This window comes from Pimephales promelas, chromosome 4, assembly GCF_988280905.1.
Source record: "Pimephales promelas chromosome 4, fPimPro1.hap1.1, whole genome shotgun sequence".
NCBI lineage: Eukaryota > Metazoa > Chordata > Actinopteri > Cypriniformes > Leuciscidae > Pimephales > Pimephales promelas.
This window is the reverse complement of record NC_142772.1, coordinates 7857052-7880806: the sequence shown is the minus strand read 5'-3', so window position 1 is coordinate 7880806 and position 23755 is coordinate 7857052. Positions and strand designations below refer to the sequence as shown.

Below are 23755 nucleotides of genomic sequence, written 5' to 3'. Positions count from 1 at the left end.
CTGTTTCTTTTCTGTTCTTGTCTTTCTTCCATCCTATAGCATCTTTTTCCAGCTTGAAAACGGAACTGGAACGAGTGAAGAGTGAGAAGGAACAGGTAGGGCAGGAGTTTAAGGCGTACTAATGATTTTTAGTCTTTGCGCTTGAATGTCACAAAACCGGTTAAGAACATGTCATGTCCAAGATATAATGGATCTTAAAATCAAAAGGGAAAATTCCCCCCAAAATTCTGTATTGTATTTAGTTATAATAAATAATATTAATAAATGAAATAATTGATATTTTTTAAACTCTGTGGTATTTATTAGGGCTGTCAAACGATTAATCGCTATTAATTGCATCCAAAATAAAAGTTTGTGTTTACATAATATTTGTGGGTGCACTGTGTATAATTATTTTGTATATATAAATACACACACATGCATGTATATTTAAGAAAAAGATATTATTTCTATATAAAATATTTATATTTATATAATGTAAATTATATATAAATCTATATACAGTATATACATGAAAATATTTCTTAAATATATACAAACGTGTGTGTGTGTGTGTGTGTCTGTATATATATATATATATATATATATATATATATATAAATAATTATACACAGTGCACCCACATAAATTATGTTAACACAAACTTTTAATTTGGATGCGATTAATTGGGATTAATCGGTTGACAGCCCTACTATTTATGCATAATATTTGCATTTTTCTAACTATATTATAATAGGAGCTTTTTCATACTTTTTTTTTTTTTTATTAAAAAAGATTATGTATACATATTTTTATTATACCAAAAAGTTATTGTCTCTTTGTTGCAGTAGTAATCAGAATGGAGTTTTGTTTTGTTTTTCTTTCTTTATATTATATTAACCAGAATTGGGGGGGGCTAGTTTTATTTTTAGTATTATTAATATTTTTAGTTTTTAATTTGAATTTAGATTTTTTTTTAAACTAATAAAACGACAAAAGCACACAAAATTACTAAAAATGCATTAATTTTTATTTATTTTGGTAACACTTTACAGTAAGGTCTAATTTCTTACCATGACCTATAACATTGAGCAATAGAGTTATTACAATATTTATTCATCTTTGTTAATAAAAATACAGTTGTTCATTTTGGTTCACAGTGCAACAAACACAACTTTTAAATCTGACCTAAACGAGTTTTAGTAATGTACGTTTGGACTGAAGTAGATTGAGTGTTTGCAAACGAGTTACTAGGAGTGCTATTTGGGTGTTGAGAAATGTTCCTGTGGTGCTCTTCAGATTGTAGATCCAGATTGAGTGTTTGTTGTGTGGCTTCTGCACTTGTTGACTGACTGTTGATCTTTACAACAGCTGGAGAGCAGCTTGGCGGAGCAGAGACAGATGCTGGAGAACGTCCAGGGCCTGAAGAACAGTCTGGAGGAACAGTTGAAAGATGCCCTTGGCAGCAAGGTGTGAAATCTAATGTGACCACTGCGCTCTGCCAGAGTTTTGAGTTATGTTTCTCATAAAAAAAAAACTTCCTAGTCTACTCAGTGCTTCCTGTGCATGTGATGAATCAGTTAATCATATAAGCAGGAGTCCATGCAAACAACAGGATGTGCATCAAACAAAAGATTAAATGTTCATGAATTCTAAAGTAAACCTGACAAAATGTGTGCGTTGTAGAGTGCTTTGGAGACTCAGGCGTTTGAAGAGAAAGACAAGGCACAGAGACTTCAGACAGAGCTGGACGTCAGCGAGCAGGTCCAGAGAGATTTCGTCAAGCTGTCCCAGACCCTTCAGGTAAACACATTTCACTGGTAGAACATGGAGTGCTAGAAGCACAACACAGCAGGTTAAGACTGTTCTGGGAGATGATGATGGCAGTTTTGGCCAGAGCAACACATTTTCTGCTCCTAGAGAGTTATCACATGACTTGAGGCAAAAAATGGATTCATATGTAGGAATTTATTCAGTAAATGTTTCCTTCATAGTGAAGTACGTTGTCTTACTAAATAATTATGAAAAAAAAAAAACATGCATATTAGGGCTGTCAGTTAAATGCGTTATTAACGGCGTTAACGCAAATCCATTTTAACGGCGGACATTTTTTATCGTGCGATTAACGGTCTTTTTGTCCTAGCAGACTTTGTCGTTTTTTTCACATGCTTTTGCAACAGGACGCGGCGCTATAAAACCTATTCATTTCAATGGCTTGCGCCGCGTGAAGATGTTTTGTTGCTTTTTGGCCAAAGCGCAAGCGCATCTAGCTAGACCGGAAACAAAACAACAGGCAGCACACACTTGTTTAGGCTTGCGAGCCGGCCAAATAGTAGGTTAATATTACGTTTTGAGTGGATGACGAGCGCGAGATGCCCCAATAAGATTCTGAATGGAAATTTTACTTTTAAAAGTTGCCAAATTCCATTGACAAGACCAAAGTGATCTGTGTGTTTTGTCGTTGTGAATTGAGCTATTATCATCGCAGCACGTCCAGTCTGAAATACCACTTGATGATGGCCAAGCACACACACACAGCTGCGACTTCTCCGCCTTTACTTCACCCTTTTATTGATGGACAGTGTTACATTGTGTGAGATTATTTGCTCCGAGAGAGAATGTTAGTGTGAAATTGAACACAGTATATGCCAACGTTGTTTAAAAAACCAAAAAACAATTGCGAAAAGCAAGCTGACCCACTTTTCCATGTTGATAAGAGCGATAAATTGAGAAAAAAATAATGGGACAAAAAGAATTCAAGAGACATTTAGAATAGATTTAAATGTGCGATTAATCACGAGTTAACTGTGGCATTAATGCGATTAATCGCGATTTAAATATTTTAATCGTTTGACGGCACTAATAAATATGTTTTAAAGAGGCCATATTATGCTTTTACAAAGTCTTCAAAGATTTAGTTTTTGGTCTAGAATAGGTTTTGATGCTCAAAAAACACCTTTACATATTTTACATTGTTGCTGCACCTCTTTTCCCAGTTTGTCAGTGACGCTCAGGGCTGCGTTTCCCAAAAGCATTGTGAGACCATTGCCACCAATGTTCACTACGATCTACTTAGGCTTATGGCCCTGTCCCAAATGGCACCCTTTGCACTCGCAGTCTTCTTCTGAGTCCGCACTTTCGAGACGTAACGCCGCTTTGAGGGTGCAAATCGACCGCCCCCGAGCACCCTTCTGAGACCTTAGATGACAAATGGGACACCCTGCGGTCTCACGGACTTAACGGACACGCCCACTCGGCAGCCATTGTAAGTCCACAAGACCAAAAGTACATATGAAGTGTGCCATTTGGGACAGGGCCACAATGCTTTTGGGAAACGCAGCCCTGTTTATTTCCTGTCTCTATGAAGCTCATCCTTCCGAAAAAGCACAATGTGCTCTGATTGGTCGGCTGAGACGTTTCAGGGTGTTCAGAAACCCTAACCCTTTGGAGTGACTTTGTATTTTGTTACTTTTCAAACCTTTTTCATGCCCAAACTGCAAAATTACACGCTAAAGAAAGGCGAAAATGTAAAAAAAAAAAAAAAAAAAAAAAGTGCAATAGTAAAGTAAATATATAAGTAAAAAAAGTCCTCTTTAGTGCAATTTTTGTCCGTAAATTCCTGATTATTTCATGCAATATCCCAAAATTAGTATAAAACATTTTGTAGGATTCGGAGTAGCAATGTGACTTGATTTCAACATTTTTAAATAATTAAATTAATTAATAGTTTATATATTTATTTGTCCAATTCAAAAGTGATTTAGTAATTTATTATTTTGTTAGTTTTAGCTTCAATTTTAAATACGAATGTGTGTAAGTCAGTAAGATATTTGCAGTTTACTATTTTTAATCAGCATGGAAGCATTCACTTGAACAAAAGTGACATTTATAATGTTACAAAAAATATATATTTCTAAATAATGCGGTTCTTTTTAACTTTCACTTTTCAAATACAATGCTTTTGTTCCCCTGCAGGTGCAACTGGAGCGCATCCGTCAAGCGGACTCGTTAGAGCGGATCCGTGCCATTCTCAACGACACCAACTTTACAGACATCAGCCAGCTTCCCGAGACATGATGTCACTTCCTCTTCACGACTCCATCGTGCACATCTAAACACATGCACTCTCCACACGCTCCACCTGTACCTCAGATCTTCGGCCCGAGCGTGCAGGTCTTGGAGCAACACTACTGATACCGACCTACTACTGCTATCGTCCAGCTTGAACACGCGTCCTCAAGAGCACAGCGAGAGTCCGAGGGAATGCTTCGTGTCTTGTAATACCACGAGGAGCTCGGCGGATAATCAACTAATGTGACTGTCCCGTTCCCAGACCCTACCAAAGTTCCCGTCTCTCTTCTGACACCGCTCTACTTCTCTTCCAAGCAGTGACCTATGAAGGAAACAGTGAAACTTCAGTTTTCCTGAAGTGTTTTGTACATACTTGTATACAGATTATGTGTATATTGCGTTAGTTAAGTTAATACACGAGACTTTTCGATTCCCGCCTCCTACGTTTTCACAAGCGACGCCGTTTCTCTCCTCATCCACCAATCATTTCACAGGCTCTGTCGTATCGTTTATCCTCAACGTCAGTCTAAAGACTAAAGGCAATCCTCCATATTCCCAAATCTTTTTTTTTTTACCTCCTCCTAACAATTTGACAATTGCTTACTGCTACTTTTGTTGGAACGGACTGATGCTTTTGCTTATTTTTCTGTTTTCTTTGGATATCGCGGACACATCTGATGATATTTACAGTTTACATTCGGTCTGATTTTTGATATTTGATGGATTTGCGTCAAGTATGAGGCGACAACACCGTTTTAGAAGGTGGTTACCCATCATTCTGCTGTCTGTGTATTAATGAAAGCACACTATGCTTAATGATTTACAAGTGGCGTCTTAAACCGAATCCTGTGTTTTGTGTACCACATGAAGCGGTACAGTAATGTATGTATGTCTGGCGTGCAGCGTAAACAGAATTTCATATAGAACCAAAGTTGATCATGTTGAGCTTAAATATTCAAAGCGTCATATTTGGATGGTTTAAATCAAAATCAAAAGAACATGGAAAAGGGCTAATGATTTTCTAAGTCTTTTTCTGGCTGCTGTTTTTTATTTTATTTTATTTTATTTTTTTTTTGGATGCGAACTACAGGAAACAAGAGTGCATAATTTATGTCCAGTTCAGTTAAATGGCAAAAAAGACCAAAAGTGCCATTTGATTTTGGCATGTTTTTTTGGTTTTTAATTAATAATAATAATTAAATGGTAATAGTGTATTTTAGTTCAAATTAGAGAGTGAATTCACCCAAAAATAAATATTCCGTTCCAAGCCTGTTATTTATTCATCTTCTGAACACAAATGATCTTTTTGATGAAATCTGAGATATTTCTGTCCTTCCATTGACAGCTACACAACTTTCAAGCCCCAGAAAGGTAGTGAAGACATTACAGTAATCCATGCGATTGTAACCTCAATTACATGAAGTGATGTGATTGCTAATGTTAATGAAGAGAGAAAGGTCTTAGATTTCATCAAAAATACCTTCATTTGTTTTCTGAAGATGAATGAAAGTCTTACGGGTTTGGATCGACATGAGGGAGAGTAATTAATGACAGAATTTAGATTTTTGGGTGAACTACCCCTTTAACAAAGTCTGTTATCAAAAACATTGGTTTAACAAAAATACATGTCAAAATCCATATAAAAAAAAAAGCCCTGTACCTGCACGTGTAACATTATGTCTGCTAATTTTGTCATTAAAAAAAGAAACGGTTATCAGTGATATCTGAGAATGGAAAAACAAATTCAGTCCAAGTATTCCAGGTTTTTTTAATCAACAAATGCAATGAATTAAGTTTCCTGAGCGAAGCCGACCACTTTAACAACTCCACCTGATGAGTACACAGAACTTTACCAACGCTACTATAGTATGACCAGTGCTGCTGTTGTGATCTGTACATGGACTGATGATGATGATGATGATGATGAAGCTCTTCTGTGTGGATATGTGCATTATATTAAGACCATGTGTGTTGTGGTGGTGTTCATTTTATTACCCGTCAGTTTCACTTCATAACGCTCACACGTCCCGTGCCGTCTTCACATTGCAAACACAAGTAAAGTTGCTGTTTCAATTGTTTCATGTTTTACTAGAACAACAGGAGCATAGTTTTGACATCACAATAGGAACTACATCTCTTTCTTTAGAAGACACCGTTGGAACTCTAATAACAAATTTGGGGCTAGGAAACTACCATTTTTATTGAATTTTTTTTCGGTCAGTATAATTTATAATTCGTGACAGTCATTTCTGCTGAAGATTTATTCACAATAACAGTAAGTTTTTTTTTTTGTTTTTTTTTTGCATGCTGTGTTGCAAATTCAGAAACCCTGGCAAATTTATATACTGTACTGTGTACATATCCCTGTATATATCTATATAATAAAACAAATTGAAACAAGTTTTATATGGATTTTTAGTCAGTAGATTTAAGATCACGTAAATCATAATATCATGTAAATAACATATAAGGTTTTCAAGACTTTGCATTATACTTTGGTAAATCATTATTAAGACAAAATTATAATTAAGACTAATTTTTAAGAAAATTTTGACATTCATAAGATAAGAAGTAGAAAACTGACAAGTGGAACAAAATCTCAATGACAATGACTTAAAGGAGTAGTTCACTTTTTAAAAAAAAAAAAACTTTTGCTGATAATGTCATCCAAGATGTCCACGTCATTCTTTCTTCAGTCGAAAAGAAATTAAGGTTTTTGATGAAAACATTGCAGGATTTTTCTCCATATAACACACTTCATTGGGAACCAAACGGTTCAAGGTCCAAATGAGAGTTTCAGTGCAAACTGTTCAAAGGGTTTTAAAGGTGCCATATGTAATAATTGAGGTAACAATATCCGAAAAATGAGCTACACGCATCAAAAGAATGAGAAGAAATAAGTGCAATGATGTCATTAAAAAACTGACAAGTTATAGTGCTGTCGAGATATTAACCTGAATTAGCATGTTAAATTACTAGCCCCGGCCCGGCAGGTGTCGTAATACCAGTTCCGGCCATGGGAGGCGGTATGCGGGCGGGCAACATAACCACCAGCCAAACTGCAGTACACGAGTGAGTCGCGCTTGCGCCGGCTTGTGTGTACTTGAACCTGATGTCAGTCGTGTGGAAATACAGCCCATTACTACATTTCAGTTCAGGGAAGGGTTCAAAAAATGATTGGTCGACATTATGCATGAGGAACACATTTTGGTAAGTTGTAGCATACTGTATCTTTAAACAGAGTTCATGTCCTTTTTCCATTAGCTAGTAGAGACGATCAGTTCACGTGCGCTAGGGATCTGTGGTGTAACATGTACAAGCGCCAAAACGGTATTTATTCTTTGAATTGCGTAATAAAATTGACAGAATCTGAGATCTTAACTAACCTGCTTGCTAAGTGTCAATTGCGTGTGTCTCACGGTGAATTCCGGCGCTAGCTTGATCAACATCAGCAAATGCTGTCTGTCAAATTAATTCACTAACAATAAAAGTGTAATATGAACAAAACGAATACCATAAACTTCAAATAATTGCCCAAGCTTTTATTTTCCCATATCGTCGAAATGCACCAGCTTGTTTTTGAGACAGGCGTCTACAAAGCGGTCTTCATCATTTAGTGTTGAGATGTTGTTCATTGAATCTCTGATCTCTAAAAATCTCCAAATGCTCCACGTGAAACTGCTCCGGTTCAACCAGACTCTAGTTCATTTCATTTCCAAGTAAAATGAAATTGAGCGGAAGTGCGTAGGAGGGCGCAGCCAGGCTACCTTTAAACGATTCCAGACGATGAATAAGTGTCTTATCAAGCGAAACGATTGCTCATTCATTTAAAAAAAAAAAAAAGATGACAAAGTTCAAGTTTTATAAGCCCAATGGTCACCTTGCTCTGTTCTGTGATGCACGTGACTCTCCAGTTCGAACTCGTTCATCAAAATGAACAAATCTTTTTTTTTTTGCGTGTCATTTGGTTCATTCAACAAACAAAATGAACAAATTGACTCGGAAAAAGATTTGTTCATTTTGATAAACGAGTTTGAATAATATAACTAACTGGATGATTATTTATGTATACACTTATTATTCATAAGTATGCAGTGTCATAACTACATCTCTGACGTTTATAACAAACCGTTTGAAAATCGAAAAATTGAGCAAGTTATGGTTATTTAAAATGTACATGCACTATTAAAACACAACGAGTGAGCGAGCTGGGTGTGACTATGTGGCCGCCAGGTGCATACAGTCAGCAACGCGTCATAGTTGGGGGGCGTGGTCGGCGTGGGGGAAAGCAGCGCCACCATCGTATTTGAATGACAAAAATGTCATGTCATATTGCGAGTCATTTATGCCTGCCGACCGGGAACGTTACATTGCAAAATTAACTGTAATAGGTTATGATTGCCCTTATTTAATTAAAAACTGGGTCAATGACCCAACCAAATGGCCGGAGGTGTCGTTTCCAGACTATTATATCTGGTTGAATCTTCAGGTAAGACATCGCGGAAGCTACCGGCAAAGCCTATTACTCAATCAACTTGCGTATAAGTTACTATAAGTCCATAAAACCATGTCACTTACCAATTGTACGTTTGCTTCACTGCAAACTATTAATCCTTTTGTAAAACGGTGATCAGTTAGTAGCTACGAAATTGCATGGGACTTTGCTGACAGTTATCCGAATTCTCACAGACTGCAGTCTGATTCTGATAACCTTCAGCTGATAACGCTAATGTGACTGAGAGACATCCCTTATGAAAAACAACTAAAGGAATCTTGTAGTATTTTAGGACAAAATATTATAGTAACGTTAATATTCCTATAGGAATTCTATAGTATTTTGGGACATAGCCTAGAAGTATAGAGGTATTAAAGAACATCACAGAAGTATTATACACTACTATAGAATAATAGCCATAGGATTTCTATAGTTATTTTTCGTAAGGGATGTAACGTCAGACAAATCTGGCTCACTGCCTAATACGGAGAGGGAGTAAAATCTTTCCGTGGCAGGGACAGCTGCCACAGAGACCTGTCACTCCACCCGTCACCGCTAGTGGCAGCTGTCACCTGACCTGCCACCGCCAGATGCGCCTGTCACTCGACCTGCCACCGCTATATGCGCCTGTCACTCTGGAGTGACAGGTCTCTGTGGCAGCTGTCCCTGCCACGGAAAGATTTTACCCTTACTGCTAATACGAGTTAAACATATACTACTATCACACAGGGACCTCTACTCACACAGTAATCTAATAAGATTGATATGATTAATTTGGCCATTTTGTCCTCCTATCCGGTTCTGTATGTATGTAAGAAAGGCTGTAGAACTTCAATTTATAATTTGTTAGTTTATGGGTGGTACAGAAAACGACACAGCAACTCTTCGGCATGATTGTCCCATGTATTTCAATGAGCGCCAAGGCAATGTTCACACCACGTGACGGGGCGTTCCCGGGGGCGTTCCCAGACCAACCGACTGTATCTATGCCAGCCCGAACTCAACCCACAACATTTTTTGGTCGGAAATTTTTTGGTCTTATTAGAAAAAGAGTATAACGAAGTCAGGCTAGGATATCTATGATTATGACTGCAAATGACTATGTCAATTGGCTCTCAAAATTACGACTTGCCTCATAATTAACATATGGCCGGTGTTCTGACAATTCTTCCATCGAGATTTGCTACTTACCGGTTATGCGCATGTGCAGGCTCCGTTTTTTTTTTTTTTTTTTTTTTTTTACAAAAGGTACATTTTCCTGTTATAATGTATAATTTCCCTTTAAAAAAAATGCTTACTATCATATGAATATTTGTACGGTCAGCCAGCTGAAAAGGAATGACTGAAAGTTTCGGTTACTATGAGGAAAGGTGCTTTGACAAGTCAAAGATGAATATTTTATGATAATTTTTACTTTTCACACCGTTTTAAAAATAAAAACAGTAGTCTACAGTATACAGTAGCTACTCATAACTTAGAATTGTATTATAATTGTATTTCATACGACTTTAATCGGCATTCTGTGATCAATTCGCGCTACGGTAGCATTTTTCGACAAGACAGCAAAAATTGGCAGAACACCGGTTTCACCAAAAAAAAAAAAAAAAAGCTCAAGTCTAGTCCTTGACTAAAATGCATGTTTGTACTGTCTGAACAAAGCAACTTACAGATGTATCTTAGTTAAAATATATCAGTGCCATTGTTTTTTTTTTCTTCCTCAATGCACATCAGATTTTAAGGCACATTTATAAAAGCTACTTAAGTGTCCTAATTGAACTAAGGCCTGACTCAACATCGAAGCCCAAGTCAAAATTGGGATACCAAGGCAAAGCCCGGTTTCACAGACGGTTTAGATTAAGACATAACCGTCATCATTTTAACTTATGTTTTTTATCTTAAAATTTTGATTTCTTATAGGTTTGCCTCATAGACTTTATTGTAAATTCCAAATATTTTCTTGTTACCAATTGACCAGTCAAAATGAATGTTGGTTGTAAACAGCAGATAACTGTTGATAAAGCTCAACATGTATTAAACCCAGGACATTCTTCCGACTTCAGTATACAAGCTCCTTGTTCTTGACATGATCTTTTCCCGCCTCGTCACATTCCGCCTAGTGATTAGCGGAGGGAAGGAAAAGAGGGAAAAGTCTTCGTATCCATCATGACCTCTTCAGATAAGCCATTGTCTCAGTTCAGGAAATAACGCCGATGTCCAATGCTGCTGTCTCACAGCTGATAAACTCTCACAGCAACACATACACAGGAAAGAGTCACTTCAATGCACAAAACCCTTTATTGTCAAGGAGATGTGTACATGTACATAGCACTTATAAAAATAGACAACCTAGTTTATACAAAAAATGTCTGGTCAAATGCAATTCTTTAATTCGCTCAGGGCAGGCAGGGTCGATGGAGATGCTTTTGGGTTCTACTGTAAAGTCATTGTCTGCTATATGATGATAATAGATTGGCCTTTGAGGACTGTTGATTGCTGATGATCAGAAGCTGAAATGGTTCTTAATGTCCTTGATTTGCTTCATCATTCCAGCGATGTGCTCTCCCCTACAGGATACAAGAAAGAAAGTCAGGATCACTGCACTATTGCACACCAAGTCGCATACGTTTTTTCGTATTCGGATTAGTGCTATTTGGCAACCACATGTGATTTAGAAATTACCCCCCACATAGGGATTTCTGTGGCGCATTCATAAAGGCATATCCGAAGCCTGTGATTTTACTCAAACTTACTGACTTATGGATATGACATCAATAGGCTATTGCTTGGAAATGTCTTGTCTTTATAGGTCTCGCTGTATGATATATCATGACAAAAACAGAATAATGTTCCTTACTGCATGCTCCTACTACATATGTCACCCATCTCCATCTAATCATTAGGACCCAAGCACTGATGGTGAGAGGACCCTATTGTTTTTGCTCTGTTTATTATTATTCTTCTTCTCTTAAAAGAATCGCTTTTTAGAGGGCCAAAACATGCTCGAAAACTCATGAAACTTTGCACACGCTTCAGAAGTGGTGAAAATTTTCGTGTGATATGGTTTTCAAACTTGGGTGGGGCAAATTCTTTAAATTATTGCCCCCACATTTTGCCCCGGCTCTACGTTTCATGTACAGGTATGAAATTTGGTACATACATGTAATGACCCAATACCTACAAAAAAGTCTCTTGGAGCATAGCCCTAAACACATCAGGAAGTCAGCTATTTTGAACTTCCTCCTAGATTTTGTGCATTTTTCGTATTTTCCTGATGTTGTACTTTAACAAACTCCTCCTACAGTTTTGATTAGATCCTCTTCAAATTTGGTCTTTGTGACGTTAAATTGCGAAGATCTTGAGTTTTCGTTGAAGGGTGTGCCCTTGGCGGCCTGACAAATGTACACCCAATTTTAGCTTTTCGGTGATTTGTGCATTGAATATGTCATATAGTTCAATATTGCTTGCAGTTCCGATGTTGCTAGGCAACCACAGACGGCCTGCAGTAACTCAGGCATACAAATGTCCGATCTGCCCCAAACTTCACATGTTTGATAAGAGTCCTGTCCTGAACACATGACCATGCTCATATTTGGTTATAGCAATAGTGCTACCTGCTGGTAGCAGGAAGTGTGCAAATACGAATCATTTGACATAGTCCTCCTATATTTATAATCATTACATACTGCCCCTCGTGCTCTGTCTTCCTAAAACCGCCGGGTGGCGACAGCACAGGCGGGAGGGCCCTTTTCATTGCTGCTTGCAGCTTTAATTCTTTTTGTTTTTGCTTTTTTGATGATTTTCAGCTTTCTCTTTCTGCAAATTTAGTAGCTGTATGGTGTATAGCGATATGAGCCAGCGCCCAAAATACTATCAAAACACTCCAATACAGCCTCCTTTCTTTGCGAAAGATGGATAAAAAGGCAATCATGAAACAAAACCTTGATAAAAAAATGATAAACAACCCGCCAAATCACAGATGGACGGAACTGATATTATCACAGGACCTCGGTGTTCGGCGAATATGGTAGGTCATTTGGGGGGGAATTTTTACTTTACAAATTAGACATGGCCGATTCCCACGGGATTAACCTGTTAACTGTCACCCCCCCTTTTTTGAATAGACATGAAAATGCACATTTCGAACTTAAATAGTTGTAATTCAAGAATGCTTTGGAATATAGACATATGATTGGTCTTGTTTTAAAGAAGACATTTGGCAGATTTTTGTAGAAGTGAAATAAATTAAGAAAGTGAAACAAAAAAAAAGTTATAGAAGTTTGAGTTTATGGAAATGTACAATGTAAAAATATATATTTTTCATATTTTACATAAAATATATATTTTCAAAACCTGGGCTACTCTAAAATGGCAGAAAGATCAAAGCCAAAAATCTGAACAAGTTGTGTTTCAAATTTTAGGTTGATATCTCAAAAAATGAGCTTTCAGTAAGATTTTGTTTGAGCGCAGTACCAAACTTTTTCCCTAGGGCACAATCAGACTCCATTACTGCCCATATAAGGGCGCCTGCATTTCCATTCGTGTTTTGAGTGATATGAACCATTATTTTCACAATTTTCATACAATTTCTGAAGTAGAGATCCTATTCAGAAGTAGTATGGGAAGTTTGGCAGATTTTGATATGAATTGAACCTCTAAGAAACACATACAAAGAACACGCATGTAAGTCATAGCTAGCTGCCACGTCACAAATGGTGAATTTATTATTTTTTTCTTGATATTTCAAACTTTTCAGACCTTTTTTTTCCAAAATAATTGAATGGATTCTATCTTTTGAACTTTTGCCATGAAAACAAACTGAGGTTTCTACCATTTTTTCATGATTTTTCATGTTTACTGCTATTTTAAAATAAAGGTCTGAACACGCCTTATGAGTATTAAAATATTCTTGTTTTATATTGATAAATTAGGGCTCCTCTGTAATATATTTTGAAAATCAGTCACCAAATATAGAAACTAGAGATTGTAAGCTTTCAAATGATATATAGTTTGTCAATATTATTTAAGGTATTTACTAAGATATTATTGTTTTAAAAATATAGTGGCAAACGTCCCACCTGTGGGACGGTGACAGTTAAGTGGTTAAGATCACATACAAACTCCGCATTTATTACAAATGACTAGAAGTCACCGGATAATACGTATCCCGTGCGAATAGGGCTATAGACCAAAAATAGACCTCGGCAAATGCCACAGATCTAAATAGTGAATAGTACGTACTGTTCTTTCAGCACTCCCTGGACACACTTCCTCTGGTGGGCGTTGAGTGCGATGCTGGAGCGAGCTGGGGATGCTTCTGTATTCATCTGCTTCTTCTGATATTCCTTTTTCATGTTCACCTGATAACACATTACAGCACACAATGACACTGGGGAAACCGCTCATGGCAACAGAAATGAAGCCAAAATAAACACGGTTTTAACTAGGATAGACTGTGAAGCAGAGTAAATAGATTAAGGAATAACAGAGACAGGACGGACCTGTTTAATGCCGTTGTCAAGGTGACGGAGCTGATCGTGGATGGTGTGCAGTTCCTTCCTCATGTCCTTCTCGCTGTCTGACAGCACAGGAAGTTGACTGCGCAGACTTCCCAAAACCTGTTTAACTCTACACACACGAACAAATGGTTTTAGCAGCTGAGGTTTAATAATGCTTTTTTTTTTTTTTAACTGAGGAGGAAGTTTCGTTAAACATTCCTATTATCAATTGTGTTCTATTCAACTAAATTCACAGGGAAGTGAACCTGTTCATGATGGCTTCCTGACGGTACTTGGCATCTTCATATTTATCAGCCAGTCGCTCTGCAGCCTCCCTTAGGGTTTTCCTACAACACATTTCACATAACTTTAGCACAGTGCATCTACCGCAGTAAACCACAGCTTTAATGACTCTCCTGTTCTCAGCCCACTCGTATGTTTCAGCTGTTTACCACACTCAGAAATAACATCCTCGTATCTATGTGGTACTCATACATTTAGTTCTGTGACTCAAAAGAGTTAAATGTGTTTCTGTACGTGTGGTTGTGATTCGTGTAAAACGGGCAGTGCTGCGGTCACCTCTCCTCTCTACAAAGAGCAAGATCATCCAGCTGCTTATTCTTCTGTCCAGTCAGGAGCTTTACTCTACAAGGGAAGAATCAGAAAACTAACTGTTAATACAACAGCTGTATTTAACTAAACGGATTACAATCATACACTACTAAAGAAGAAACTGATTAAACTGTTTATATCATGGATTCATCAATATCATCAATATCATCAATTATATTGACTTATACACTACTGAGTTTATTCTACTTCAGAATTAAACTAGAGCATTTTGGAAACACTACAGTGCTTTTTTGTTTATGTTTTTGAAGTTATATTCACCAAGGCTGCATTTATTTGATCAAATATATATATATATATATATATATATATAAAAATTGTGAAATATTCTTAGTTTAAAATCACCGTTTCCATTTTAATACATCTTAAATTTAACGCATTTCTGTAATAGCAAGCTACATTTTTTTTAGCAAATATTTGATGTCACATGATCCATCAGAAATCATTCTAATATGTTGATATGGTCCCTGAGAAACGTTTCTTATAATCATTAATGTTCAAAACAGTTGTGCTGCTTAATACATCAGGATTTATTATTCTTTAAAAGAACACTTTTTTTAAAAAAAATATAAATCTTTTGTAAATCTTTTGTTTAATGTCACTTTTGATCAATCGAATGCATCCCTGTTGAATACAAATCTGTTTTTTTTTTTTTTTATATTAATGCTGTTTGAATTCATATTCATAACATTTTTTAATTAGGTCAATACATGTTAAATCAGACTACATACTGGCTCTTAAACTTGCTTGTTTGATTTAGTTATCTATATTACTTTGCATATATATATATATATATATATATATATAAATGGCAAAAGAAGATCTGGTTCAAAATAACAGCTTTGGAAAATGTTTATCTTGTACCTTCTCTGCATTTCTTCATGAGCCAGGCCCAGTTTGAGGATATACTCCTCTCTGAACACCTGTGTGGCTCGACTCAACAGCTGTAGACATTCTGATGGAGGAGGAGACGAGTCCTTATCCCCCGCCCTGAAACACACGCAAACATGTTAACGGTAGGTGGTTTATAGCTGGTTCAAGGTAGTCTTACCAGCCCTACTGGGCAAGACCAGGATCATCTACTAGGTCAAAACCAGTTCTTTCAGCTGATAGTCCAGATAACCAATCATTTAGAACCATGTTAAAAATCTTAAGCTGGTTTGAGCTTAACCCTCTATGGTACGCATTATGTTCTAACCATCAAATATTTTTCAAATACGTTTTTATTACACAAAATAGCTTCAAAACATACAAGTCAAAAAAGATTCCTGAAAAAAGACCTACTTCAATGTAGATCAAAAATGTAGTTTTTCTATAAAATTAGGATTTTCTTTTTTATTTAATTGCACATTTCTTTTATGCATGGAACTCATGCAAACCAAAAATAAGTAGATCCCTATCATTTAATCCCTATCATTCGGCAAACTATTACCCTTTTTGTAAAATTTTGCTGTAATCATTTTTCTGAAAAGAAGAAATAAATTTGTTATTTATACATAAATACAACTATACTACAATAAACACTTTAAATAAACGAATAAATACAATCATATTGTTGATGCTACCATCTATAAAAAATCCCAATGGGAAATAATTACTGTGGTACAGCGCTGCCATACGGCCATATGAAAAAATATGTTCGACAAAGTTGAATTGTGAATAAAAATATCTAATTTACTTATCAAAGATGCTTGAAAAAAATCCCCCTTGAAAAGAGATGTTTGGAAATTAGGTTAGAGTAATTTCTTTTTCTGAATAAGAAGGAAATGAGTTGAAATTAATTGTTGCCATATGGCAACGACGTACCATAAAGAGTTAAGGTGGGTTTTTGTTTTTTTGGCAAGGTCTATAAAAAGTAAATCGAAGCGGTCACACTTTACCTTAGCATTAATGGATTGGTGGAGCTGCGTGCCAAGATGTTGCGAATATGCTGTTCAAAAGAGTCTTCAGCCAATCCACGCAGAGGAGAGCTGTCTGACCCCGCCCCCGGATGAGAGCAGAGCAACGGAGGGGATGGGGGACGAATAGAGCTTCTACGTGGAGATTGAAAAAGAAACTGTTAAATTAAAATCTAACACAGGGGTTCCCAAACTTTTTTGTCAGTTGAACAGTTTAGTTGCAAAATATTTACTTGATGTACTCCGAGATTTCTATATGTTTTACTAATTAAACAACAAATTTGCATATTCACAGTCCCTGATGTCGAATAACAACTATTATTATTAGTGCGTTTTAACTCTAATTATAAAAAAGGACAGAGATGTATTAAATTATTCTTTTGTAAACAGGGTTGTTATTACTATTATTAACTAAAACCTAAACCACACTAAACATTTTCATCACTTAAATGAATATTAAAAGGAAAATCAAATAGACTAAAACAAACTTATTTTATTTCAACTTGCTGCTAAGGAAAGACTATATATTTTCATTTGCTTTAACTTAACAGACTAAAATAAATAAAACATAAAATACAATAAAAATTATAATGACATTTACACAAATGTCAAAATTACTAAAGCTTTAAAAATCAAATGAAACTTGAGAATCTAAAAACTAATTTAAAATATGAATAAGAACTATAATAGCATATCATGATAGTAAAATAACACTAGTTGTGAAGTACAATTGTACTGTAGAAAAAAAAGAAACTCTGAAATAACATCTGACATTACAGATGTATTGTCATGTAGCCCCAATTATTTATTTTCATTTGACACAATAGAATTAATTATTAGCTTTTCATCAACTCAAGAACCCCCTACAGTTCCCTCACGAAGCCTGCTTGGGAAACCTGATCTAACAAATCTGGAAAGAAGCAGAAAGTGCTCGTCACATACAGTAGAGGGAGCAGAAGACACTCGTAGGTACTCGTGATGCAGATCATGGTGGCTCCAAGGGACAGGTCTGACACTATCCAAAACCCACGAACAGGAGCCGGCAAACTGAGAGAGAGAGACATGGAACGAGCGGAGAATTTAAATAAGCACCAGTAATCTACAACACTTACTCAGCATCTCTAAAGGTTTGTTCAAACGTTTCACAAGAGATCCATAGCACTAAAATGTTAACTCAACCTGTTAGCGAGAGGTCTGGTACACAGGATGTGCTCCACTATACAGCGCTGTTCTGCCGCCAGCTCCTGCAGACTGTCTTTATCCTCCTCATCTGCACAAAATACAATATACAGCGTTCCTCAAACACTCCAATTCAGTGCTGTGAATGGAAATAATTCAGTGCAAGTAAATGTGCTCACCAGACTCCAGAAACTTGTGGAGTTTTTTGAACCAGGTGAGTCCTACACTATGCACACCCGCCTCATGGGTGCAGTGATACCTGTGCTGACACAGAGGATCTGAAACAGAAATTAATATGTTTATTCAGCAAGGATGCACTAAAGATGACAGTAAAGACGTTTATTATGTTACAAAAGAGAAATGCTGTTCTTTTGAATTTTCTATTCATCAAAGAAACTTGAAAAAAAATTGATCACAAAAGTATTAAGCAGGAAAACCAGCGTGGTATGCACGCTCATAATGGAAAGGACACGGTCGTTCTTTCCAAGCACGTCCGCGCTGCATCGAGATAAAAACATCTCAACTTTTCAGAATGCCATAAGCGCACAGTAGGACACATGACAAGAACCAACTGGAGTGCAACCACGCTAGCGCTTTGGAAAAAGCAGAATGTGGCGCACCCAGCGTTTTCAACGCGTTTTTAGGCGCTATATGTGAATCCGGCCTAAATCACCTTAACAACGTTTAAAAAAAAAAGTAACAACGTTTCAGATACTGCGTCAATTACATTGTTACACCAGTAGGTGGCGAGTGCGAGAAATGACATTTATTCAAGAGTTTTGTTGAAAAAACACTGATTCATCCAGTAATGAAACAAGCGAGTCGTTGAATCATTCAAGAACATTTTTTTTTAAATCATTGAAATTAAATATTTTAAAACAGTGGGAGAACCTTAATCTGTTTTAGACACAAAAAAATCCAGAATCGTGCAGCTCTAATATATATATATATATATATATGTGTGTGTGTGTGTGTGTGTATTTCACATTGTAAAGCTAAACTTAAAGTTAACGTGTTGTTACATAATTCTTTTTACCTAAAGAGGTTATAAAATCAAATGTTTTGAGAAACCTTTCTTATAATTCACAGTTAAAATGGATGTGCAGAATTATAAATTGTCATAAAGTGAAATGATCATCTGTGACTTTATGTTGTTACTGTAATTGTGATCAAGTTACCTTGGTGAATAATAGAACTTTTTTTTTTATTAAAAATGCTATTTTAATACTTAATTATTCTAAAAATTGGAATGGGAAAAATTGGAATGGGAATTTTCTGAACTAGTTTCAGTGGATTTTGACATTTTGACAAAAAGGTTTGTGGTGTCAAGATGCAATTTTATGACATAGTAGTACATGGTGAAAAGCAATTTTATTCTCACTACCAGAAAACTACATATCTTTATGGCATAATACAAGTATTCGAATTGGTATGTAGCATATATGTATGGTGAGTGCTTGTGTGACCTCCTTACCTCTGTGTAATCTGATTGGACAGGTGAAGTCTGACTCCGTAATCTCCTCCTCGTCCTCCTCTCCAGCAGGCAGTTTGAGCGTCAGTTCCAGCTCCACACACTCGAACACATAAAGTGAAGGCACGGTCTCTGAGCCTCTGGACCATCTCTCTACAGCCTGAATGCACACGCACAGGGGCTCAGCATCTCTCACACTGTAAAAGTTGCATTTGTAAGATTGGTTGGACTGAATTCTGTCTTACTCCGCCATACTCTTCTTCCTCTGCCTCCAGCACCACACAGTGGTACAGCATTCCTGATTCAGTGGCAATAACCAGGATGTTGGGCACACAAGGCAGGCAGAGCACAGCACACGCATCATAGCCGTAGTTATCTTCCGCCGCGGGGTACATGGGTAATGGGCCCATCGGCTTCCCTAAATTACTGATACTAGGAGAAAGACTGAAGATTAATCGAGCAAATCTATCTGACAGGCTAGGCTACACATTAAGAAATCATTCATTGAGACAAGGAATAAGAAAAAGATGTTTATATCAACAAAATATGCATGCAGAAACTTAAAAAAAAAAATTCAGGAAATGAGGCATCTGGGTGAATATCAGGAATATTTTTAAAAGGTGAATATATAAATATATATATATATATATACACACACATACACACAGCAGTAACATTCGTTGTTAGTACATGTTAACAAGTCCATTGAATAATATGAACAGATACAAATTTTGATTTAAATAATGTATAATAATGTACATAGTAAATGTTGGAATTAGCATTAAAGACACACACATTTTCAAAACGTCCGTACTAATAAATACTATCTTGATGTGTATATTTAAAATACATATTGCGTTTACTTTTGTTCACATCATGGTAATCCAAAATAGAGATACATGTTTGTATTACATTTAGTATTCTATATTATTATTTTGAATTACCTTTTGATTTTATATTTTTGTAATTTTACATTTCTATTCAGCTTTATATTTCAGTTTTAGTATTTTTAGTCCTTCGACCTACACTTATTTTATTTCAGTTAGCTGCCAAGACAACATTTCATAATTTTCATTTTAATAATTTTTTTTAAGTTCAAGTTTTTCATCTAATATTTATTTATTTTTATTATAATTGTATTATATACTAATGAAAATTATAATTTCATTCTAAAATGATTTAATAGTTTTAGTTAGCAATAACACCACTGGAAAATTTCAGAACAGTCTTAAAATGCACTAAAAGCCTTTTTATTTCCTCCTGATTTTAAACTGTGTTCTGATTATAAACTATTTTATTGGACACATTTTTGGTTTAATAATATTACCTATTATATACATATCAGTATACTGTACTACAGTTGTACAGATCAATTTACATTTTCACTTCTCGACAGGGTTACTACATATTTTCCATTTCAAAATTCTACTTTTCCAGACTCAAATTTAAAAAAATAAAAATATTTATAGATGACCTTAGAGATTATTCATAAGAAATTAATACATCATTATACCAAATATAACTCTGAAAATAATGAACATTTTGTCCATTTATGAACAATTTTTTTGTTCATAAATGTTAAATATGGTCTGAAAAATATGGACATATGTTTCCATATACTCGGTTTTCTTTTTTCCAACCTTAACCACACCTGGAAATCAAATTCCATATTTTTCCAAACTGTGTGGTAACCCTGTATTTGCCAATGAGTATTGTTTAATTAAGGGCATCATGGCACAGCTATAAACATGTGATTGTTACCTGTGTGTGAGAGAGATATAAGACAAAAATGTCTCTCCATTCCCGTACAGTATGTACAATGGATACACCTGCAGCTCTGCCTTCAAACGCAAACTGCTCAGGCGAGGAGAATCCGCCAGCGGTCCGAAGTCAAACGCCACAGCCGTCTCTCCCAGAGACGCTGCATAGGAACGTCTGCACGAAAACAGTGTCTTTATCAGTACATTTATATCTTAATATCTCATTTTTAGATTGAACCCAGTGTTATATATCATTTTTCATATTATGCAGTTTATATTTTTTATTATTTTAATCTATATTATAGTTTTGGTTGCACTTTATTTTAAGTTGTCCATGTTACAGTGTAATTATATATTTAAGTACTGACTGAGTAATAATAATTAACAACATTTACTTACTAAAGGGTTAGGACTAGGAGTTTAGAGTTAGTTGCATGTAATTATGCATAATTATTAGTTATTATTAATACAGTAACTACATGTAACATAAAAAGGACACTGTAAAATAAAGTGTTACCATAGTTTTTGTTAATATTTTGAATTAAATTTTATATTTGCTGTTTTCATTTTACTTTTAGTAATTTTGTTAAACATTTAGTCTTTTTATAGTTTTTTCCCCCAAAATATGTCAGTAACACTTTACAATAAGCATTAATTTGTTAATTAACTACATTAGTTTACATGAAATGAAAATACTTCTATAAAATGTATTCATTTCGCCATTAACTAATACATTATTAAAATAAAGTATCAGCTAATACTGAATGGATCTGAGCTAACATAAAATAACAATGAATAATTGTATTTTTATTAACTATTGTTAACAAAGGTAACACATACTGTAACAAATGCTTAGCTCACTGTTGGTTAATGCATTGACCAAAATTATGAAACATTATTATTAGTGTTACCAACCTGCCTATAACGTTTTTTTAAGTCAGAAAATAAGTTGTGTTCAACATTTTATTTTATTTCAGTCAATGTTTATTTGATGTCAAACGGCTTTAGTTTTAGCTAACAATAATCCAAGTAGAATACTCACAGCGTCTGTTAAAACCTTCTGAAAAAATGAATAATATAGCAGTGAAATTGTTGTTTGATAGAAAAGAGATAGAACAATCTTACCCTCTTGTATGAACATTGCTGTCCTCATCCAACTGAGACACAGATAAAACTTTGGCAGGGGACTGCGGCTCCTTAAGATGATAAAATCTGGAGGGAAAACAGTCTTTAAACAACCCCAGAACAATAATAACAGTAATTCTATTGTTAAAGACATCTTTAAAGGGATAGTTCAGCCATAAAATTCTAATGTTGTCATCATTTACTCACCCTCAAGTGGTTCCAAACCTCCTGTATGAGTTACTTCAGTTGAACACATTAATATTTTTTGAAGAATATTGATAACCAGACAATTGACAGCATCCATTGAAGAAAACCCCCAATGGAAGTCAATGGGTGCCGTCACCTGTTTAGTTACTGACTTCTTCTTTTGTTTTCAATGATAAACTCATACAGGATTGGAACAACCTGGCGGTGAGTAAATGATGACAAACTTTAATTTTGGGGTGAACTATAACTATCTCTTTAACACGGCTGTCAGTCATTTATTTCAGATACCTGATGGTGTTATCTGAGGTCAGTAAAACTAGATGAGGCTCCTCCGTTTCACTGGGATACCAGGCAGCTTGTCGGAGTGTCACAGAAGCAGAACTGGTGAAGAAGCGTTCAGCCACTGGAATCGTTCTGTGAAGAAGAAAACATATAAAACCAAAGGACCAGATGGAGGAATGAATGCGGCTCTCCTAAAGCTGAAGTTCACTCACTTGCAGTTGATCTGGAGGCGTCCACCCTCAAACTCGGACCTCTTTCCCCAGCGCTGCGGCAGTTCCAGTATAGTTGCTCCACGCTGACCGATGAGAGCCACATGATACTGCGTCGGGCTGACGAGAACCTGACAAACCTCAAACAGCGGCGGGTTGATGCACAGCAGAGTCTGCGGAGAGATCGGTCACTATTACACGCTGTCCGTGGAATGACTACACAAGAGAGACACTGTTTAAAGACGCTTAGCTTACCTGGTATTTAGAAGTGTCTGTGTCGCCGTCAGCGTTCAGCTGTCGCAGGTTTGTGGTGTAAAACACACTCTCAACAGTATCCCATGTAAAAAGGTCGCCGTTCAGACAAAACGTTAGGTTCTTGGCTATTCTTTTGCTAGTCCCTCGAGGCTCTAAATGAAGGCTCTCTTGTAATTTATTAAAGATATCGTGGTTCTTGAGCGCTTCCCTCCAGCGATCTCCCGCGAACGACGCCATGTTTTTCTGTCTTGTCGTAGAATAAAGACGTCATAGAAATCCACCAATAGGATCACGCTACACGACTAGACCTTTTCTGTTGAATCGCGGGGTTTGTAGTTTATTACGGAGTGTTGTAATTTTAGCCTACACTGAAAAGAGAAGAATATATTAATTTGGACATATAGACTTTATATTTAAACATTATAAATAATATTATTATATTCTACATACTCTGTTTAGTTTGCGATAATGACCAAAATGGCTTTTTTTATATTTTGATTGTTGTTTACTGTAATATGTGCGTAAAATGACCATCCCAGAGAAAACAAAACAACCATTAAAGATTATGAGGGAACGTGAATTTAAGAATAAGAATAATGTGCATGGTAAATCGTTAATAATACACACTGCAATATTCCATAAAAATAATTGTAAATTTTGAATGCTGACTAAACTGATATAAGTTGTTATGCAAAATAG

General features: G+C 35.9%; 2 protein-coding genes and 1 long non-coding RNA gene across 3 annotated transcripts in view; 2 read left to right on the top strand and 1 right to left on the bottom strand.

The window, feature by feature from the left end:
* rabep1 (rabaptin, RAB GTPase binding effector protein 1) overlaps positions 1–6456 on the top strand; it is a 37241-nt gene extending 30785 nt beyond the window's left edge. Inside the window, exons 15-18 of the mRNA XM_039662055.2 lie at positions 40–95; positions 1351–1449; positions 1666–1782; positions 3955–6456. Coding sequence (XP_039517989.2) covers positions 40–95; positions 1351–1449; positions 1666–1782; positions 3955–4056 — 374 coding nt within the window. The 3' untranslated portion in view covers positions 4057–6456. The remainder of the gene's footprint in view (positions 1–39; positions 96–1350; positions 1450–1665; positions 1783–3954) is intronic.
* Positions 6457–7125: 669 nt separating this feature from the next.
* On the top strand, positions 7126–16653 carry LOC148981615 (uncharacterized). The gene is made up of 3 exons (XR_016168228.1): positions 7126–7260; positions 15561–15686; positions 16515–16653. It is a non-coding gene; the product is annotated as an uncharacterized LOC148981615 (long non-coding RNA).
* nup88 (nucleoporin 88) lies at positions 10822–23325 on the bottom strand. Its single transcript, XM_039662097.2, has 17 exons — positions 23057–23325; positions 22805–22974; positions 22599–22724; positions 22104–22190; positions 20980–21153; positions 19464–19650; positions 19222–19378; positions 17927–18025; positions 17748–17838; positions 17511–17615; positions 16551–16703; positions 15535–15660; positions 14620–14685; positions 14307–14387; positions 14044–14170; positions 13784–13902; positions 10822–11109 (listed from the first exon to the last, which is right to left on the bottom strand). Exons 1-17 carry the CDS (start codon positions 23291–23293, stop codon positions 11046–11048), a joined length of 2169 nt encoding a protein of 722 aa, XP_039518031.2. The 5' UTR covers positions 23294–23325; the 3' UTR covers positions 10822–11045.
* Positions 23326–23755: the final 430 nt, after the last annotated feature.

Bases quoted from the DNA above. Each gene is read 5' to 3' on its own strand.
- nup88 (XM_039662097.2), bottom strand. From the start codon at position 23,293: ATGGCGTCGTTCGCGGGAGATCGCTGGAGGGAAGCGCTCAAGAACCAC. The intron at 14,686-15,534 runs GTACAAGATAAA...CTTCCCTTGTAG, and splicing joins CATGAAGAAATGCAGAGAAG to AGTAAAGCTCCTGACTGGAC. The intron at 14,388-14,619 runs GTGACCGCAGCA...AATGTGTTGTAG, and splicing joins GCTCTTTGTAGAGAGGAGAG to GAAAACCCTAAGGGAGGCTG.